The sequence below is a fragment of the Topomyia yanbarensis genome, chromosome 2 (genome assembly GCF_030247195.1).
Source record: "Topomyia yanbarensis strain Yona2022 chromosome 2, ASM3024719v1, whole genome shotgun sequence".
NCBI lineage: Eukaryota > Metazoa > Arthropoda > Insecta > Diptera > Culicidae > Topomyia > Topomyia yanbarensis.
In genome coordinates this window covers 167,474,738-167,495,336 of record NC_080671.1, presented here as the reverse complement: position 1 = coordinate 167,495,336, position 20,599 = coordinate 167,474,738, and the positions used below count along the sequence as shown (strand labels likewise).

At 42.4% G+C, this 20,599-nt stretch overlaps 2 protein-coding genes across 2 annotated transcripts; one reads left to right on the top strand and one right to left on the bottom strand.

Annotated features, from left to right (window-relative positions):
• Positions 1–4,122: 4,122 nt before the first annotated feature.
• Positions 4,123–5,602, top strand: LOC131678476 (actin-related protein 2/3 complex subunit 5-C). The gene is made up of 4 exons (XM_058958651.1): positions 4,123–4,199; positions 4,260–4,430; positions 5,123–5,194; positions 5,265–5,602. The coding sequence occupies exons 2-4, from the start codon at positions 4,284–4,286 to the stop codon at positions 5,505–5,507; spliced, it is 462 nt and encodes a 153-aa protein (XP_058814634.1). The 5' UTR covers positions 4,123–4,199; positions 4,260–4,283; the 3' UTR covers positions 5,508–5,602.
• Positions 5,603–15,113: 9,511 nt separating this feature from the next.
• LOC131682047 (dynamin-1-like protein) lies at positions 15,114–19,131 on the bottom strand. Its single transcript, XM_058963220.1, has 4 exons — positions 18,631–19,131; positions 16,544–18,341; positions 16,275–16,486; positions 15,114–16,205 (listed from the first exon to the last, which is right to left on the bottom strand). Exons 1-4 carry the CDS (start codon positions 18,730–18,732, stop codon positions 16,149–16,151), a joined length of 2,169 nt encoding a protein of 722 aa, XP_058819203.1. The 5' UTR covers positions 18,733–19,131; the 3' UTR covers positions 15,114–16,148.
• Positions 19,132–20,599: the final 1,468 nt, after the last annotated feature.

Here is a 20,599-nt window from a genome sequence, read left to right as displayed (position 1 = left end):
TCGCTACTAATCACATGGCTGCACTGATTATATACTGTGTCCAGCAGAGTTTAAAATATTCAAACTCATTGAATTAAAATTGATCATATTCAGCCGCACGCAGCTGAAAACGTTAAACGAACAAACCGACCATTCATCCATCCACGTTTTTTCATTCGGTTCCGATTATTACACGAAGTGACCGTACAGCAACGAATTGAACGCATCAAAGTAGGCTCTGGCACAATGTAAGCGATGATGATTGTTGTTTCATATGCTTTATAGGCATATGAATATTTTTTTTCTATTCAATGCGAATCGCAACAGGTTCATTTTCAGCCGTCAAATAAGAGCTTCGATTATTTTTACCTCTGGTGTCTAGTGTAATTATGGCGTAAACTACGTCAAGAATTCGTTGCACATTGTTTTTTTTTACCGTAAGAGTTTAAATTTTTTCAATTATCAACTTTCTACACTCAGCCAAAAAATACAGTGAACTTCAGTATTTCGTATATTTTTTAGCCACAAGCAGGACGTATGTAAATCATAAGACTATCTTATGAAGCGGCCTTTATTTCGTCAAATAGGTTTGCTATGATTTAATTTTCCATAACGCATTTTCGATTTTTCATAAGGCAAAATTATATATTTCTCTTATGTTTATGTGAATCATAAGATGCTCGTATGAAACTCAAGCGAGTAACGTATGCAATACCCAATAAAGTCTTATTTTTACATAATCATCTTATGAAAACAGTTTTGTTATTTTTCTATGCATCATAAGATAATTCTTATGAATTTCGCTGCATGATTTGGCTGGGTGTAGAAATCCGTCTGTTTATCTCAACGATTTCTCTGACGTCACCGCAGAATTCGCGGAGTAGCAAGCCTCGCTTCTGAGAGCCGTGGTAGCACACTTTTGTCATTTCAAAAACAGCCAACAAAGTTCTGTTAAATAATCATAGTAACCTGTCTCCGCGTTTCCCGCAGGAAGGAGTACAGAAAATCTAGAACTAGAAGCCTCTTTTCCTCTTATTTTGGGTTGCCATAGCAAAAATAACCTTCACAACTTATGAAACATTGCGTCTCTCGTTCAAATTTGTGGAAAATAATGTGTGCGTAGAAATTAGTTTAACTTTCTCAGCAGAAAGGTTATGCAATTGCTCTGTTTATATCAGATCGGTGAAATTGATCAATCGATTGCGATCTATTAGTCTATGACAAGACAAATTCAAAATTCTTGTAAGCAGTTATTTAATTTTCGGCTCTAGGTAAAAATTAATGCCTCTAGATAAAAATAGGTACAAAACTCTACTACTTGACAGTTACGGATAATGAAGCTATAATCAGATTATTCATATGAATGATAACATTATTTTGTGTCATGTGAAAGCTACATCATTTTCCGTACATCATCGGCACAACTCTGTACCTCATCTGCACAGCTCTATCATTGACCTTTGCTTGAAATTATATTGTGAGCGAACTTTTCCTTGCAAAATAACAACAAAACCGAGAGGGAAAAAGAAGACCGTCTTCGCATGTCCCGTCCCAGGTTGCACCTTCTCTGTTTTGACACATCACAAACTCGCACCGGCGACCCATTTTTACAAATTATTTACCCGACTACTACGTGAAAGCTTATACGAATACGCCGTAGTGCCACCACACTAAGTGTGGCGTTGCTGCACACTAACATATTTTAAAAATTACTGTTTTCAACATGGGCGATGGTGAATTCTAGAGTGTTGTGTCTGTTTGTCTATGCAAATAGTGTCTATCTGCTTCCGCTAATTGCAAAAATCTATGTGTGAAATCAATAGGCATAACGTTTGTATTTTTTTTTAGTGTAGTTATGCTGCCTAAGCTCAACCCCCATCAGTAGAAGACAAAAGTTAAGCCCGTAAGGTATTGAACATGTTCTAATGACCCTACCTCAACTAGTTTTCCGATCTGTATACTACGTATGTTGTGAAAACATCGCCGAGAAACTGACGTGAGTTTGGTAATTTTGAAAGATGGCCACTTTTCCCGGACATTTTCGGAACCGTCAATGGTAGTCAATGTGGTCAACGAGTTAGCCGCAACTGAGCGACCGAAATTAAAAGTCGCAAGGATATAACATGCCTCGCAAACCCGTTTCAAACATATTAGAATATAAAAATCGGAAATAAACTTCAAGCATAAAAATCGGACAGAAATCCTTCAGCATAAGAATCGCTTAAAAAGTTCTCACGCGTAAAACTCGCAAGGATGAACCTCCAGTATAAAAATCGTTTGAAAATAAATAAATCGCTTGTAGGAGCATCCGTATATCTTGATGTTCAAGTTTGAAAGTCGGCTAACAAAAACTTCTTTGTAAGAATCGGATGTATTTCTTTCCGTTTTTTTTACTGAAAGTTTTTTACTCGACTCTTACAAAGGAATGTCCCAGTCCGATTTTTACGCTTGAAGTTTATATCCGGTTTTTATATTCGAATATATGTGAAACGGGTTTTACGCAGCATGTTCTGTCCTTGCGGTTCGGTCGCTCAACTGCAGTAACTAAGAACTGCAAATGCAAGTTATTTGGCACCTATTTTATCAAAATTTTAACCTTTTGCATTCATCATGGTATCGGTTTGAGTCGGAATTTTCTATGCGACTGTACTTCACGACCCGTAACTCCGGAACCGGAAGTCGGATCGGGACGAAATTTGATATCGGTTTCCGGGGACGCAACACCTTTCATTTGATGCACATTTTTTGAAATCGGTCTAGCCATCTCCGAGAACCCGATATAACCGTTATTCTGAATTTGGATACTTCCACTGGGGCTTCCGGAACTGATGATGGTGGCCAAAGAAACGTTGAATGGCTATTAGTGACCTAATACTATAAATCCAAGCAGTTGTGGTCACATTTTGAAAAAAATCACTTTTTTACATTCATCGCAGAATTCGTTAAAATCGGGATTTGCTGTGTGATCGCACTCATCACCCTGTAATTCCGGAAACGGAAATCGGATCCATTAGAAATTAAATGCAAACGTTGTACCTTTCATGTGAGACTAAGTTTGTGAAAATTGGTTCAGGTTAGAAAAGTGAGACATTTTTGGTCACATACACACAGATGCACATACACACAGACATTTGCCGTACTCGATAAACTGAATCGAATGGTATATATCACTCGGCCCTCCGGGCCTCAGTTAAAAAGTAAGTTTTCAGAGCAATTGCAACATCTTTCTATTGAGAAAGGCAAAAAATCAAAAAAAAAAAGAACAGGAAACCATTTTGAAAAGCTTGAGGATCCTATTCCCTGGAATGATTTTTGTTTGGGAGCAAGCACAGATATTTTTAAGACGCTCACCACTGAAATGATTAAAGGAATACGGGCTTATTCGGATCCCCTATTCCATCAACTGCCGGCTTGCGGCTACACACACGATAGCATACGCCACAGCAAAGAAAATACATGATGTGCCAATCGACAGCTGTGACTAACCAGATTAAGTTTTTGTAACACAATTTATTTTCATAGAGATTTTGGAAAATACCACCAAATGGAGTGGAAATTGTTATGAAAAAATTATTTCTGACTTGTAATACATTGGTAACACTCAACGTTACTATTACAGCAGTTACTGTGTCCAAATTATAAAAAATAAAGTACAAAACAGCGTAAATGAGAACAAAGTTTTTTTCTACTTCAAAATTAAATTTAATTAATTGAATAAATGATTAAAAACGATTTCATAACACAAATTGTTACTTACGTAGTATTTTAAACAACCAGTAGGGGAAAGATGGGTAAAATGAACAGGTAGCCAAATCAAGTAAATGTTTATTAAATTTAGAACAAACTTCACAGAAACCTGCCCAGTATTCAAAGGATATTGAAATCATTTCTTTTGATAAAATGCTGTCGAATGTGAAATGAATTTGATAAAAACCAAAATCGGCTTTCATGTCTGTCGCTGATGTTAAATTCGGTATGTAGAATATAATGTCTTTTAGCGTAAAATTTTAATTTTATTCTGAAGATGGTGCTGAATTTAAAAGTGTTATACACTTCCTGCCAATTGTAATACGAGTGAATCGGTTTTGATATTCCTATCCCTACATCAACATAAAATAAAACTTTCTATAGTGTGTGTGTGTTTTTCGCATTTCTCATGATGACAGTTCCTCCTGCTCGTCGATCGGATTGTTTATCAGTTTTGCTGTGATTCCAACTGGGTGTGAACATTAAATTCTGAATAATCATTTTAAATGTTTTCTAATACTTTCTTTTCCTAGGATTCTCACCGCGCACACCTGAAAATGGCAAAAAACACCTCAAGCTCAGCATTCCGTAAAATCGACGTTGATCAGTATAATGAAGATAATTTCCGGGAGGATGACGCAGATCAAGCTTCCAGTGGGATGATCGTCCCGGATGAGAACGAGATCACATCACTGCTCAATCAATATCCTTTTCTTAGAAAGTAATGGTTTTATAGTGTTAGAACATTGTACATGCTTCGGTAGCTGTATCAAAATGAATGAGTCATCTTTTATCGGCTGTTCAGTGAGTAGTATCAAACACTGCTCAGTCACTGACGGAACGTTAAAGTCGGTTTGCTAAACCGTGCATTGCTTTCTCCAGTGAGCGAGACAATAAGTCTGTTCCAGTACCAGGAGAAACTGGAAGTACTCCGGAGAAAATCGTTCCTGTACTCTCTTCTTCCCTTTTTTCTTCTGGTAACAAACCGGAGTAAAAAGGAGCAAAGATTTTTTGCTCCTGTTTACTCCGGAGTGACTTCCGTGTACTGGAACAAACCTAATGCTGCTACAACTTTGAAGTTATCCAAATTGAGCCGGATTCTGTGTCAGTGGTGAAGCAGTATGACCCTTACGGCACTGATCCAACCGTTTATTCGATTCATAATCAGAACGAACTGGTTTTTAAAAGGTGACTCCTTTCTAAACCCAACAGTTGACAAATTCATTTGACAGTAGTTAAGGTTTGAACCTGACGTTAAATCAAAACGGCGTTAGAGTCAGTACTATCGTAATCTTTCTACTGATTGAGTGTCGAGGTTTTATTTTGCTTACATTTTATCAGCAGCCAGCAAATCACAAGATCATTAATTTTCTTTAACAAAGATAATTTTAGCACAGGAAGAAACATCGATGCACTGAAGACGGTATTGCAAAATGCTCCTCTTTTGTGTAAAAATCAGCAGGTTAAGGTAAAAAAACTAGCATTTTCACCTACATAGACGAACTAGACTCAAGGAGCGGTTAATATTTTTTTCGTAGGACAACGCATTAAATCTTACATTGAAGGTGCTGCTATCGATAAAATCCTCCCAGATCGATGCCGCGATCGAATCCCTGGATGATCCTGAATTATGGGATGTTCTCATGAAGTACATCTATCGCGGATTCGAGATTCCTTCCGAGGGATCCAGCGGTCATTTGTTGACTTGGCACGAGAAAGTATTCGCCAAGGGTGGAGTCGGCAGCATTGTTCGTGTATTGTCCGACAGTGCCCGGGCTTAGCCGATCAAAGTTGTGCATTTGAGTCCTCTTAGATTCTTAGTTTGAGAATATTTCCCGGAATAAAAAAACCTTGAGTATTCTTGTTATATTTTAAATACATATACTTATTATTTAATCTAGATAAAAACGAGTTTGATTCATTGGTTCGGTAGCAAATTACAAATTTCTCTTCTTTGCTAGTCAGTTGGTTTCGTATCCCGATCATTCCTTTTGCTATTTTTATTCAATGCTTCTTTTGTTTCTAACTAGGCCCTGCAAAGCGCCTAAAACTGCTAGGCCTACTAGAGTCATCCCTCCTTTTTTGCGTTTGTGGATGCGAGAAACAATGTCCATCAAGACTTTAAAGAGATGGTAATCAGAATCCGAAAGGCGCTACTGTCTGCCGTGAATGAGTATACTCATCTATGACATAGCAACACGGAGGGCGGATATAGCTGAGCGAGCATTGGCGTCGGTAAAGGCTACTATCTTCCTAGCCCCTCCGAAGCAGGGTAAGGAGAGGCAGATTGGTGTGGAGAATACGCCTGTTTCCGTGACTCAAAGAGGACAAGATCCTCGTCAGGAGACGGAAGACCAGGCGGGCCCAAAAAGCAGACCATCGAGGATGGTGTTGCTGTTACCGAAGAAAAAGATGACACCAATCAGGGAGAAAGCTGGCGTACCGTTGTAGGTCGGAAGGAGAAACTCAGGAAACAGTAGAAGAAGAAGGAAGAGCAAAAAAGGAAGCAGAAGGAAGGAAAACCTTTGGCTCGTCAGAAGGCGCCAAAAGGAGATGCACTGATCGTCGAAGCGAACGATACGATGTCCTTCGCCGCTTTTATCAAGTAAGTGAGAGAGGACCCTGAGCTAAAGGAGTTGAGAGAAAACGTTGTTAGAACGAGGCGCAGTCAAAAGGGCGAGATGATCTTCGAGCTGAAGAAGGATCCTTCCGTCAAGAGCTCAACTTGTCGCGAGCTCGTTGCTAAATATTTGGGGTGCGACGCGAACGTGAGAGCCCTGTCGCAGGGAGCCATAGACGAGTGCAAGGGTCTAGATGAGATATCGACTGTTGAAGAACTGATGGATGCACTGATCGAGCAGTGTAAACTAGATGTACCGGTGACCATCCGCATTGGAATTCATATGGAGGAACTCAAACGGCGGCGTTTCGACTACCGGTGGTCGTTGCCAACAAGCTGGCGAAAACCGGTAAGATAAAAGTCGAATGGTCAGTGAGCTCGCTGAAAGTCGCTCCGTGAATTACCAGGCAGATGGTGCTTTGACCTCGAACACCGCGGCGATGAACTGCAAGGGTCCGGACAGGTCTGCACTGTAGAAAATTCGGAGAAAAGGAGCACGGTGCCAGAGACTGCACGAAGCAATCAAGGTGCATGATCTGCAAACCGGAGGACGGAAACGACCACACAACAGGAGGCTTCAAATGCCCTGCGTACATAAAGGCTAACGCAGACCAACAATGAAGAAAAAAACAGTCAGTCACTGTGACATTGCACAGAAAATGTTGTAGTCGACAACATAAACAAAGTACGACGATGCAATTATTGCAGAGCCCTATCGTGTTCCTCCTGATAACAGTAACTGGCTGGTGGCTAGTACAGGGATGGCGGCAATCCCAGTAATGTGCGGTTTCCCTGTCCAGGAGGTGGTGGATAGCACACATGAAAGCTTCGTTATCGCCAAGATCAACGGCGTATTCGCTTGTTAACAGCTACTCCCCCACGATGGACACCAGATCAGTACAATCGGATGCTGGACACACTAACTCGTAATTCGAGCGAACGCCGGTTTTTATAGGAGAAAATTTTAACGCTTGTACCGTGGAGTGGGCCCAATGCAAGAGGTTACAGCCTTTTGAAGGCCCTGGCAAAACTGGATGTAAGGCTGTGCAACGAAGGTTCTGCTAGCATATTCCGTAAGGATGGTAGGGAGTCTATCATCAGCAGAATGTCGCAGTCCTTCGCTGATGGATAACGTGAATTGACGAGTTAGTGAGCAGTATACACATAGCGACCGCCAAGCGTTGGTTGGCGGAGTTGTATTGTAACGCGGAGAATGAGAACTGTCGAGCGAAAATGGAAAATAAATAACTTCGACAAGGGCCTTTCTGTGGAAGCATATCGTGCTGACAGCTTCACTCCAATTCTGAAAGTAGACGCCAACCCCTGGGGCAACTCTTACCGTGTCGTGATGGCCAGAATAAATGGTCCAACGACGCCAGTGGAAATGTGCGCTGACAAAATGAGGACTATCGTGGAGGGCAGTTACAGTTAAGTTACTTTCAGAAACGAATAGTGCTACAAAACGAACATGGAGCAGAGATAGAATGGGCTCGCGGCGGGAGTACCTCAGGGCTCCATACTTGGCCCAACGCTGTGGAATATAATATAAAATGAAGTGTCAACACTGGAACTGCTCTGGGGAGTTAAGATCGTCGGCTTTGCAGATGATATTGTCCTGACGATAACCTGCGAGACCCTTGAGGAGGTGGAGATGTTGACGTCAGAGACAATAGATATCGTGAAAACCTGGATGGCTGACGTTAAGTTGCAGCTGGCTCATCACAAGACGAAGGTTGTGCTGATCAGTAACCAGCAAAAAATCCAGCGTGTCGTGATTAGTGTCGGGGGATAATCCATCCCATCGATGCGTGCGCTGAAGCAGAGGAGCAAGATGCAGCACAAGACGTCTCCTGGCGGGTATCTCATCCCAAATACTGAGGTGTGGCGTACCGGGCTGGGTTGCTGTGCTGAACTCAAAGCGAAACCAAACGAAGTTGACAAGCAGGTTTCGCCTAATGGCTGTTCATGTCGCGAGTGCGTACAGAACGATATCGTCGGAGGCAGTATGCATAATTATAGTGATGATTCCAATCTGCATCACTCAGTACGTGGAATGCTACCATCGAAGAATTTCACATAATGCAAGGAGACAGGTCCGAGCGGACTCGTTGGCTAAGTGGCAGCAAGAGTGGGATAACGCGGAAAAAGCAAGTTAGACCCACCGACTCATCCCCAATGTGTCTGTTTGGGTACATAGGAAGCATGGAGAGGTGAACTTCAATTTGTCGCAGTTTTTGTCCGGGCGTGGATAGTTTCGGAAATACCTACACTCAAAAAAAAGTAAACGTAATGCCTATTGATTTTACACATAGATTTTTGCAATTAACGGAGGCATATAGACACTATTTGCTGGCACATAAACCTAATGTGTGTATTTACAAGAAATATTAATCTTACATTCACATTTCATAACTATTAGGCACATAAAACCCCATTCTATAACAATATGCACATATGACTTATGTGTGTGCATACATAGTTTATACAGTTGACACATAGAAGGTATGTGTGCGCGTGATAACAATAGCATTTCTTCTTCACATGAATTTTAAGCGGTTTGAAGCAAATAGAATTAACGTTTGGATTTTTTTCAGTGTACAGCGGTTTGGACACCGTTCCTCCCCATTGCTCGGAGTGTGTGAACGTGTAACAGACACCAGAACACGTGGTCTTCGAATGCCCTAGGTTCGAAGAAGTTTGCAGGAGGGGAGTGGTAAATTGATTGCCTTGTACGCAGCGCACCTGGGTTCGAGTCCCGACTCCGCACATAGGGTTAGAAATTTTTCATAAGAATAAGAAAAATCTAACCCGAAGAGACGAATGACCTTAAGGTTAAAACCTCTATAATCAAAATATAAAAAAATTGTAGGTGTATGCCTGGACAATATCATCGAAGAGATGTGCCACGACGAGCATATCTGGGACGCGGTCAACAGAGTGTTTATGTTTATGTTTATTACCTTCACCAACAGGCCCCTTGGCCCCAATGGTGGTTTCCAACTTTTTCGCTTTTGTCGCATTCCGCGTCTGGTTGAAGTCAAAGGCTTATTACGTAGAGCTCGAACGCGGGCTTGAAGATCCAGACGTCCAAGGATTGTAGGGCAATCCACTCTGGCAGAGAGTAAGTCCGAGACGAACAGGGCTTGAGAGCAGTCCCTCCGAATGCTGAGTGCATCGAGGTGTATTAGCTGGTAACGGTTTTCATAGCTCGGCAGTTGAAATCTGTTTCGCTATGGGAGATGCCGACGGGCGAAGCGTATGAACCTGCGTTGGACAGCCTCGATTCTGTCAATCCCGTTCTGGTAGTACGGTTTCCAAACAGCCGAACAATATTCTAACGTTGAGCGGACCAACACGCAGTAAAGCGATTTAAGACAATATACGTCCCTGAAGTTTTTCGCTATTCGGAAGATGAACCTAAGCTGTCGTGATGCCTTATCCACGGTGTATGAAGTACGTGGTTTGAATGTCAGTGCCGAATCCATGATGACTCCGAGATCTTTGATGTGAGAGTGTCTTGGAATGCTCGAGCCGAATAATTGGTCGGATGGCGTTTCCGTGTGAACGTAACGATTGAGCATTTGCTCGGGTTTAAAACCATTCTGTTTGGATCACACCACCTACTGTCCAGTTCCCTCTGAAGAATCTCGGCATCGGTTTTATCCCGTATTTGTTGAAAAAATTTCATGTCGTCGGCGAAAGATCGGCGGGGTCATTGTAATGTGATATTGACGTCATTAAAGTAGAGGAGGAATATTACTGGACCGAAATGGCTTCCTTGTGGTTGCCGGATGGAGCGAAGAATGGTGCAGATAGACAGTCCTTAATGCTGATTCGGAGTTGCCTTCCATCGAGGTAGGAACGAAACCAGCGCAGAAGTAGTCCATGAATGCCGAGCTTGTCCAGCTTCGCTATCGCCATGCCATGGTTGATTTTGTCGAAGGCCGCAGATAGATCCATGTAAATAGCATCGGTTTGCAATCCGTCAGCGAATCCATTCATTACATATGTTGTGAACGAGAGCAGGTTTGTCGTTGTCGATCGTTTAGGCATGAAACCGTGTTAGTCATCTGCAATGTACTGTTTGCAGTGAAAAAAAATAGGATCTAACACAACCAGCTCGAACAGTTTTGATAGGGAACTTAAACACGAGATTCCCCGATAATTGTCAATGTTCGATTTGTTTCCTTTTTATGAACTGGAAACATATGCGCTGCTTTCCAGCAGGAAAGGAATGTACCAGTAGTGAGTGATAGCTCAAAGACTCGCCGAAGTGGTTCAAGAAGCCCGCTGATGCACTTTTTGACAAAAATCGAGGGAACACCATCTGGACCCGGGGAACATGATGCTTACAGTTTGGCATTTGCTGCAAGAATGGCAGCATTATCGACACAAATTCGGTTGATGGTTCGTCCTAGAGAAGGAGTTAAGTTGCGGCGGCAGCGACTTGTTGTGGTGGCAGGCACTCGTTGGAAAATTTGACGGAGAACAGTTGGAAAATTTCCTTAATGTAGGTGCCCAAAACTCCATTAAACGACATATAAGATGGTAAACCGGATTCTTTTCGCTGCTCGTTAACATTCTTCCAGAACGAGTTGGGCTTGGATTTCAGTTGACGCTCGACGTTTCGCTGGTGTCTAAAAAAGGCGCGTCTGCTTTGTTGTTTGTATTCGTGGTTGAGTTGAAAGTAGTGATTTCGTAATGCAAGTGTCTTATGCTTCGAGAATTTTTTAAATGCAGATCGTTTGGCATATTTTAAACGTCTAAGGACGGTTGATTGCCAGGGAGGGTGTTCATCGGTACTAATTGTTCGTTTTGGCACATGGCGGTCGATAAGGTAGTTAAGAATACTAGAAAACGTCATCGCAGCTTCGTTCGCGTCGTCCTTGTTAAGATTTTTGTCCCAGTTTATATCCAACAGCGTGCTAACGATGCTGTCGTAGTCAGCGTTTTTAAAATCGTAGACGATAGAGCTTGAGACGTCTTCAAAATTCACTCCTAGATTACCAGCGAATACAAGATGTAGTGGGGGATGATGACGCACCTGCTTGACTAAAGGAGTCGGTGCAGTGCAGCAGTACGGAGCGTAGTCCCGGGCACTTACAAAGCAGAGCTCCAATGTACATCCATTCTCGTTGATGACATTATTAATTTGCCGAAGAGTTGCACTGCTGTAGTTGTCCAAAATAAGGCTGACATTGTTAATAAGCGAAGATTTTTCGATATCCAATCGTAGAAAACCATTACTTGCCTGGCACCACGTCAAGCCAGGTGAAGTCGCCCAGTATAACAATATCATGAAACGTGGCGGCGATCGAGGCGATAAAAGAAACGGAGAAAAGATGTACATCGATCAGGCTGGAATCACGAATTCTGTCAGGTGAAAATACACAACACACAGAACAGATTGCGATCGGCAAGTTTCACTGATATCTACACTTGCTCGAAGCTCGCCCACCGGTCATCGTTGATCACTCGGACTTTTATACGTCTCGGTCAAAGCGATAACGTCGTAACAGAAACCCATGGTCGCGAGAAAATAGCTGTCCGTTGATGAATTTAAGCCACTAACATTCTGATAGTTAACCTCGATGTTGCTGGAGGACGGATCAGGTACAGCAGAGAGCGAAGCCATGTTGCCGCGTAGGAAGATTCTTTCGTCAATCCCACGAACAGTATCGGAACGGTTCATGGTCGCTTGGTAGATTGTGGTGAGGGATTCGAGGTATCCCGAATCAACTGCGTCGCGCCCTAAAATACGACTATCGTCGTCGTCGAGAGAAATGGTTGGAATCTGATAACCAGATGTCGGAAGAAAAGGCAAATTGCTGCAAGCGAAGAATACATCAGCGCTTGAAGTGTTTGGAACAGATGTATACTTGCCATTTGCGGCAGGTTGGAAGACCCTTTCACCGATCCCATAAACAGGACCGAGACGACTGATGATCGCTGGCTGCAAGTACTCGACTGTGGCTGAATCGAGGGCTTTCATAGTGTCAACTGCGGTGCGTCCCAGTATGCGTTGAAACCCGATGGCAGAATGCGGAGAGCAAGAACGGGGTGATAGCAGCTTACGGCGAGAGTCGTACGATGAGCTAGAAGCGTGAATCGGTTCAACCGTTATGTCGTTTCAATTTGTATAATACTTGTCGAGAAAGGCGGCTTGGAAGACCCTTTCTCCACCCACACATACAGGACCGGGACGACTGCTGAACGCTGGCGGCAAGGGCTCGACTGTAGCGGGGGGATCGAGGGCTTCCATAGTACCAACTGCGTTGCATCCCAGTATGCGATCGACATCGATACTCCTTCACAAGGGCGGTGTAGCTTGATATAGTGGCATGGCCAATCGTTGCGGAGTCCTCTGCAGGACCATTGATGGGCCGGGTTGCATTAGAGAAGTACATGCTTCTTCTGGAGGCGGTGGAAAATCAGTCGGCGGGTTCCAAATGTGCTGGGTGCGGCTGTCTTCAAATTCCCTGAACAGTATGCCTTGCGGCCATGTGTCAGGGTTAAGAGCTGCATCACGGTACTTTGGGTGAACTCCAACTTTGAAGGATATGAAGTTCAAAGTACTGACGTCTATGCCTTTTTGTAACAAGCGTAATAACCTTTATCTCCTCGTTACAGTTTAGTCCTTCTTTGGACATTTTTTCAACAGCCTCCTTGCTAACGCTGGGATGAAAGCGGAAATGATACAGCCAGAGCAACGGTGCGGGATGTGGAACCGTAACAATTTTGCTATTATCGACTAGCTTTTGACCGCCAACAAGAATATTGCTCGGATCAGGGCCATCCTCGCGACGACGTTTCTGAGGTGGTCGAGAGGTACCGGAGTTTGGTCGGACTGGAGTAGCTGTTGAAACCTTTCTAGCGAGGCGCGAAATTTTCTGGTTATTTTTGGATAACTCGGCCTTTAGTTCAGCACAGACGTCATCCGTTTTCCCAACAATAGCAGCGATAACACATCCAAGTGAGGAAACGGTGTCGTGAAAGCGAGCAAACTTCATCAGCTTGACACATTCATTGCACATCCAAAATAAATTTGGATTTTCCGCAAGTTTTTTTTTTCAAAAACAGCTTGTTAAGTTGTTTCCCACATTGCATACGTACCACATTTTTGCAAAAACCTATACATTCGATAAAGTCGTCATCCGATTTGATGGTTTTCGCGCAATGATCGCATGCACTTGCCATAATGCGTGCCGATCTGAGAATGCGAACAATTAAATAAAGTGTTTATGAGTATACTCTCCGAGCTGCAGAGAAAGTGGCGAAGGGACCAACAAAGTAGCGTCATTGTCTAGAACGCCGACGGGAAACCACAAATCGGGTTTCGGGAGAAATTCAGTGAGTTGAGTAGTACGCGACATAGCACCGGGGTTGGCTCATCGGGGTGCTAGTGAACCGAACGTCAGGCTTCACCGGAATCGCCGGATGGACCTCGACACCCTACCGGGCAGCTCGTGAGTAGGCTAGATCCAGGGATTAGACCGAGTAGACCGCGTCGAATAACTAGCCGTGGGTCGTTGGGGTGCGAGTGAACCGAAAGCTACGCTCCACTCGGAATCGTTGGATGGACTAGACCGAGTATACGGAGCGGGTAGCTAAATGACTCACAGAAACGTACATCAGTATCGGGAGCAATTTACGGCCGGGGAATTCGCGGTAGGTTAGATTCGCCGCCGAGGACTACCCGACAGATTCGTGACGAAAAGGAGAGGTGATTGGCTCACGAGACAAACACCGGTACCGAGAGAAATTCCGTTGCCGGGGAACTCTCAGTCGGAGTAGGATAAGATCCAATTTGATCTCGCTGAAGATGGGAGCTAAATGGCTCAAGGAAACGGGTATCGGTGTCGGGGGAAATTTCTCCGTCGGGGAACTATCGGTCGGAGTAGGGTGAGGTCACCGTTGGGGACTATCCAAGTAGATCGTGATACGGCCGGGAGCTGAATTACTCACGGTAACATAAGCTAAATGGCTCAAGGAATCAGCACCTAAATGGCACACTGAGACGTAATAGACTGTGCCAAGTGAGGAACAAAAGCACAACGACCCCCCCCCCCCCCCCCTACGAAGTATTTCCGTGGGGAAGAAGGGCGTAAAAAGTAAGGTTTGTTTTTAGTAGTTAGGCACGAACGTGAGTCGTGAGTTCCACTGCAGGCCAGACTTTTGAAATTTTTAACCCGTTCATGCCCATGTTGTTTGTGGACAACAACGTTTGTAAACAGGTATAGCTTTTGATTGAGGAAAGATTTGCTCGCAAAAAGAAGTAAGGTTAATAAATGTGACTATTGCCTTTCATTCGAGAATTAACAGTTACAAGGATCAGCTCTAGAACTGAAGTTATTGAGTCTCTTCGGATAGACCGGGTGAAAAAATTAAAGTACTAATATTTGTTTGAAGGTTCGTCGGAGTTATTTAGCAAACCTGCTAATAACTATCAAAAACAATCTAAAGAACACCATTGGGACTCGAAGAACCAAGAACTGCCTTCAACTTAAAAATTGAAGCAAGATCGATCGATCGGCGTTTTTTTTTTGTTGTTCAACGTTGTTCATAATCATAACTCGGATTCAACTTACTACCCATTTATAAACTTCCAAAAAAATAAACTCAGTGTCTATTTTTCTAAATATGATCAAATTCGGCTGCGAAGTCTGCATAAATAGGTCACGGGAAATGAGGGGTTGTTCTAGAGTTTTGCTTTGCTTTATTATCTAACTGGACTAATCGGATATGTACACTTTGTTCTCAAATGGAGTAATACGACATAATTTTATTAATTTATTCTACGGAAATTTCGCAGGATGTCTCGCGGTGTTGATAATTTAGCACTTATTAAACTATCGTCTTCACTCTGTATTGTAACAATAGCTTTTGCAAGTATTTTATATTTCTTTCAGCAATGCATTTCTGAACATTCACGGGAGACTGGTGGAAAAATTTTCGAGGTTCTGTAATATCTGACAGTTAACTTTCCAAACTATGGACTTATTTCAGTACCTCGGTTCCTCTCAATATCTCCAAACTTAAATATTCAACTGTCTATGGTAGAACAAAAACATGTTAATTTTTCAACTAGATAACGTAACATGTTAAATCGACGTTTTTTTTCATTTTGATGTAATCAAATATGAAATCTTACAGAAGGGTTTTATAAAGGGTTAAGAATTTTAAGATGATAGTATAAATAGTTTAAGTCTCGTTACTTCAGTGTACATACATTTGAGAGAAGCCAGCCGCATTATTTTTTCGAGTTGCAGCATTTCTTTGGCAAAATGTTGGGATGTCTACGAAAATATATTTGAGCAACTAAGGTTGAAGTAATAGAATTAATATCGTTGGATAAGAGGACTAGATGACATGTGTTTTTGTTTTACATTTGTGTCTTTCTTTCAACAGTCAAGACTGCTGCTCATCTGTTTGAAACAAAAGCATCAATAATAGACAGCTGATTCAAATCTCTCGGTGTAAGTATGAACAGTGATTCACAGCAACAAAGTTATTTTAATGTATAATTCGTAACAACAGTTCTAGTTCATGGCTCACTATTAAAAAGCACAATATGAATGCATTTCGTTAATGTTACTGGTAGTGGACACAGAGTTCACTCCAAAGGGGAAAGAACTGATGAACAGAGACCAGGAAGGGGTCAAATGTAAAAGCCTAATCACTTCTGAATAACATCTACATGAATAAGAAGTAAAGTAAGGGTTCACAATGCATGATCATGTATTTGTGTGCCTTTCCACAATTTACAGTCGAGTTTTTCATGCGTGACTACTTGCCTCCTGCTTTACCACATGTGCGTTTCACGAATTTCGCTAATAATATGGTTGGCGCGTGTCAGTGCCTAGTGTTGGAAAGAGAAAATCACACAATAAATTACTGCAAAAAACGACAATTAAACAACCGCACTAACCTTAAGCATATCGCTGGCCTCCTTACGACGGATCGAGATGTGATCCGACTCGTTCAGCAGCTCGTTGGCCGAATCCGATTTATATAGATGCGTTACCAGCTCTGACTGCAGGTTGTCCTTGACAAAATTAACAAGGAAGTGCATTATGGCCTTTGGTACCGAGTCCTGGATGGACTTACGCACGATGTAGAAATAGGATTTGATAAGACGTTCTGCAAGATTAAAATAAACCATAGTTTCACAAAAGCTCGCATGGTCTCGATACTCACCAATAACATCACAATCCTTCTGCTCCTTATCGGTCAGTTTTCGGGACGAATGGTTGATCGGAACATCAGGGAGCAGATTGACTGGTTTCGACGGACTTAACACTCCGTGGGTTGGAGTGTTTGTAGAAGAGGATTCTGCACTCTCCGAATGCAGCATTCCGGGGATTCCTGGTGGGGTATGTCCGGTAGGTGGCGGTAGAATATTAGACAACCAGCTGGATGCTTGTTCGCTGACGTGATTAGTCTCGATCGGTTCCGCATTCTGCTGAACAGGAGCGATCGGTTGTGGGGCAGGCCGGGCTCGACGGCTCGGTGGGTTTCCAGTTTGATGCAGATGTGCCCACTGATCCTGCAAATCGGCTTTCAATAGACTGGGAACCAATGCGGCATCTTTGTGAAAATCAGGATGCTTAGTGTTAATGTAAGCCAGTTCGATCTGAACGAGATGCTCAACCATTGAGTTTGTGGTCGGCAGACGGCGTCGGAGTAACTGGGTGACCACATCAACAATTTTTTCGTGCAACTTAGGAAATCGAAGCATTTCTTGTTGTACTTCGGTACCACAATGCTGAATAATACGCTGCATTTCTTCATGAATAAGTTCTACACATCGAAGCGATGGTTCTTCGAGTCTTCGGATTTGACGCTTCACGAGCAACTCGAAGCTGACTTCCGGTACAAAGAGAGCGGGCCGTGGTCCCGTTGCATTACGGATCGCAGTAAGAATGTCCATTTTTGTCAATCCCGTCAGGGGATGGATTGAGTCTAGTGTTTTTCCAAATGTTTCGTGGAAAATATAACAAATTCGTGCTCCTCCACACAGCTCAGTAGTTTCAATATTCCGCGAGGTTCCTTCAATTGTGGAACAGTACGCGGAAGCGAATTTAGTAATGATTTGCAGCAAACACTGGCTCTTATCGGTCACATCTTCTCCATAGGAGTTCAACAACGATTGAAACTGTGAAGCCATCACGTTCACACGTGTTTTCAGATCTGGCAGACAGTCGCGTATATGATGCATCAATAGACGATTCAACGTTTTCGCAAGATACGGTGTTCCATTGCGGGTTGCCAGCGTAGGATACTTTCTTTGTAGATAAGCTGCCTCATCCCGAAGTTGCTCTTCAATCGCCTTTTTATCATTAATAGCCTGTTGAGATCGATTGACCACTCCGATGATGCCCAACTTTACCGGAATAACTCGACCGCAAAGAATATCAATTGCGTCAGTACCGGCATCCATCAAATCAAGCTTCGTTAACACGGCCAACGTTCTCCGACCATCGGGGTCCACTTCTTTGGCCATTTTAAGGGACTCGCTGGTTGCCATATCCGTGTTGGCCGCCGTCACCGCTAAAATAATCGAGTTGGGATTCTCGATGTACTGAACCAGTAAGTCCTTGATCTGCGATTCGATATCTTCAGGTTGATCCCCAACTGGAACCTTTGTGATTCCCGGCAAATCAACCAGCGTCAAATTGACCACCTTTGTTGAATAAATCTTCAGATTTATCGGCTCCGGACATATTCCCTTGTTACTTCCCGCCATACGGTCCGTCTCATTTTCAATCTCATTACGGATGTCGTCGAAGTCGGTGAAGACCTTGTTTTTGATATGCAGGAAACGACCCCATTCTTCAACGCTGACTGTCCCCGTATCCGCCGAACGATGCTCTCGGTCATCCAGTGGAGTGTAAACCAGCTGCAGAATCAATGGCCGACGGGTTACAATTCCGGTTCCCCGAGGCAAAAACGTTCTTCCCACAAGGCTTTCAATGACAGAACTTTTGCCGGAACTCTACGGAGAAACAAAACACAAGGTTTTTATCTGTTCGGTATTTTTCACGACCGCTGACCTACATAGATATATAAATAAAATATAAAAATGAACTGAATTGCTCGAGAAGTTGCAAACAGCGTCATTTTACATGACGCAATGATTTTGTAAGCAATATCCATCTTTTCGACAGTGACAAAGAAAAACATCGACAAAAACATGACTTTCTTGTTAGCTACAATATTACATAATTTCGACCCAACAAAAAAGAACGATTCGCGAAATAGTAGAAGTTCGATTAACACATTACCTGACTGCCAAGAACAACGATCTGTGGCAGTTGAATGGCATCCGAGCCAACCGTATTGAACACATCCTGGAGCTTGTTCACCACCGGTATGAGAGCTTCCATTTTTTCACTTGTCAGCGGAACACCTGGATCCTGCAATCAGTAATTTTTTTCCAAATACCGTGAAAACAAGTACCTAACTGCGTACTATACAACGTAATAGATTAATGCAGTTTCAGGACGACACTTTCACTAACTAGTAGTTTTCCAGCAAATTACAAATGCAATAAAAATGCGAAGAAACAATTTCCACTCGTTTTCTTTTCCTGTTTAACACGATTTCGACAGAAAGTTTTTTCTTGCACTTAGTTCCAAGCGTTTTGACAATGTGTGTCGTTTTTTTGTTTCTCTTTGACGATCCAAGCGTTTTGACAATGTAGGTTTGTTCCAGTACACGGAAGTTACTCCCTGTTGCTCCGGAGCAAAAAATTCTTGCTCCTTTTCACTCCGGTTTGCTACCAAAAGAAGAAAAAGGGAAGAAGATAATACAGGAACGTTTTTCTCCCTGTTTGCTCCGGAGTACTTCCAGTTTCTCCTGGTACTGGAACAAACCTTGTGTGTCGTTTTTTTGTTTCTCTTATGTCCAGCGATGCCAACCTTTCAGATTTTTATTCATCAGCCAGATATACAGCTCAATAGCTGGTCTTTCTTATTTTGCAAATTTAGGTATTTATTTCAAAATCCAGATATTTCCAAATAATTTGAAAAATAATAAAATTAGTTGTTCGAACTATAGTCCGAGTTCTCTTGCTAAAACCTAAAACGGCCTAAAAGCCAACTGTCAAAATCCACTTTGAATGGAAATTCCTGATAAACCGTTACACGCCAATCACAGACGTTGGTAGTAAACGAAAGAGAAAAGTTTTCTCTTTCATAAACTGTTGTGAACTGTGTTCGCCTAGTAACGGTTTGTCTGGAATTTCCATTCAAAGTGGATTTTGACAGTTGGCTTTTAGGCCGTTTAGGCCGTAATCATATGTTTGTCGAGACATTTTCTATATCGATCCTGTGTCAGCAAAGGGATGTGTACTAAAACACATCTTTGTATAACTGTTCTGCAACGAAACAATATTTGACTTTCTTATCATGCATTCTCAACTACAACTACAACTGTGTACACATGAATATTACAGGCAATTACAATTGAAAGAGCTGGCAAAACCATTACGACAAATCCTCAATATATTTCTTAAAATTTCACAATTTTTTGAAAATTTATTTGGCATCACTGCTTTTGATTATATTTCAGATTCCTATCCCTCCAATATCAAAACTAATGCTGATTTCGTTTTTAAATCAGACCCACCCCTGTAAGAACGGTTGGTTTCAAAATCGTCCAATGAAGGACGTTCGTTGGACCAATTTGGACAACGTACAAATAACCGTTCAACGAACGTCCATCGTTGGATCCGTGTTGAACGATTTTGAAACAATTTTTTGGACGTCTCAGTGGGGAGTCATTATGGATTCCAAATCAAATGCAACAACCGATTCCGACTCAGAATCGGTTGTTTCATTTGATTTGGAATCCATACTGACTCCATTCAGGATTCCGAATGGTTTGACCGGGGAGTTGCTCTACACGGTGAAATAAAACAACCTGTAGAATAAGTTCTTTTAACTTTTGAGTTGTGCGTCGCTTTTGCACTTATTAGTGTTGTCAAAAACAAAACGAGAGATTCGACTCAGTCGAGGTCTTCCGTGGAGGAACGTACTTTTGAGTTGTTTGGGGTATACTCAACATTAGGTAAATTCAACTTAAATTTGAGTATAAAAAACCTATCAATGAGTTGTAATTTTTGCCGTGGTTAAATGGAAACTACCTTCAACACGGTTTACCTAATTTTAAGTTCCCCCACGATACCACGAGATTGAGTCAAAGGAACTCAATTTTAGGTAGTTTTTCGTTTCTGTGTAGGTTCGCTCGGAG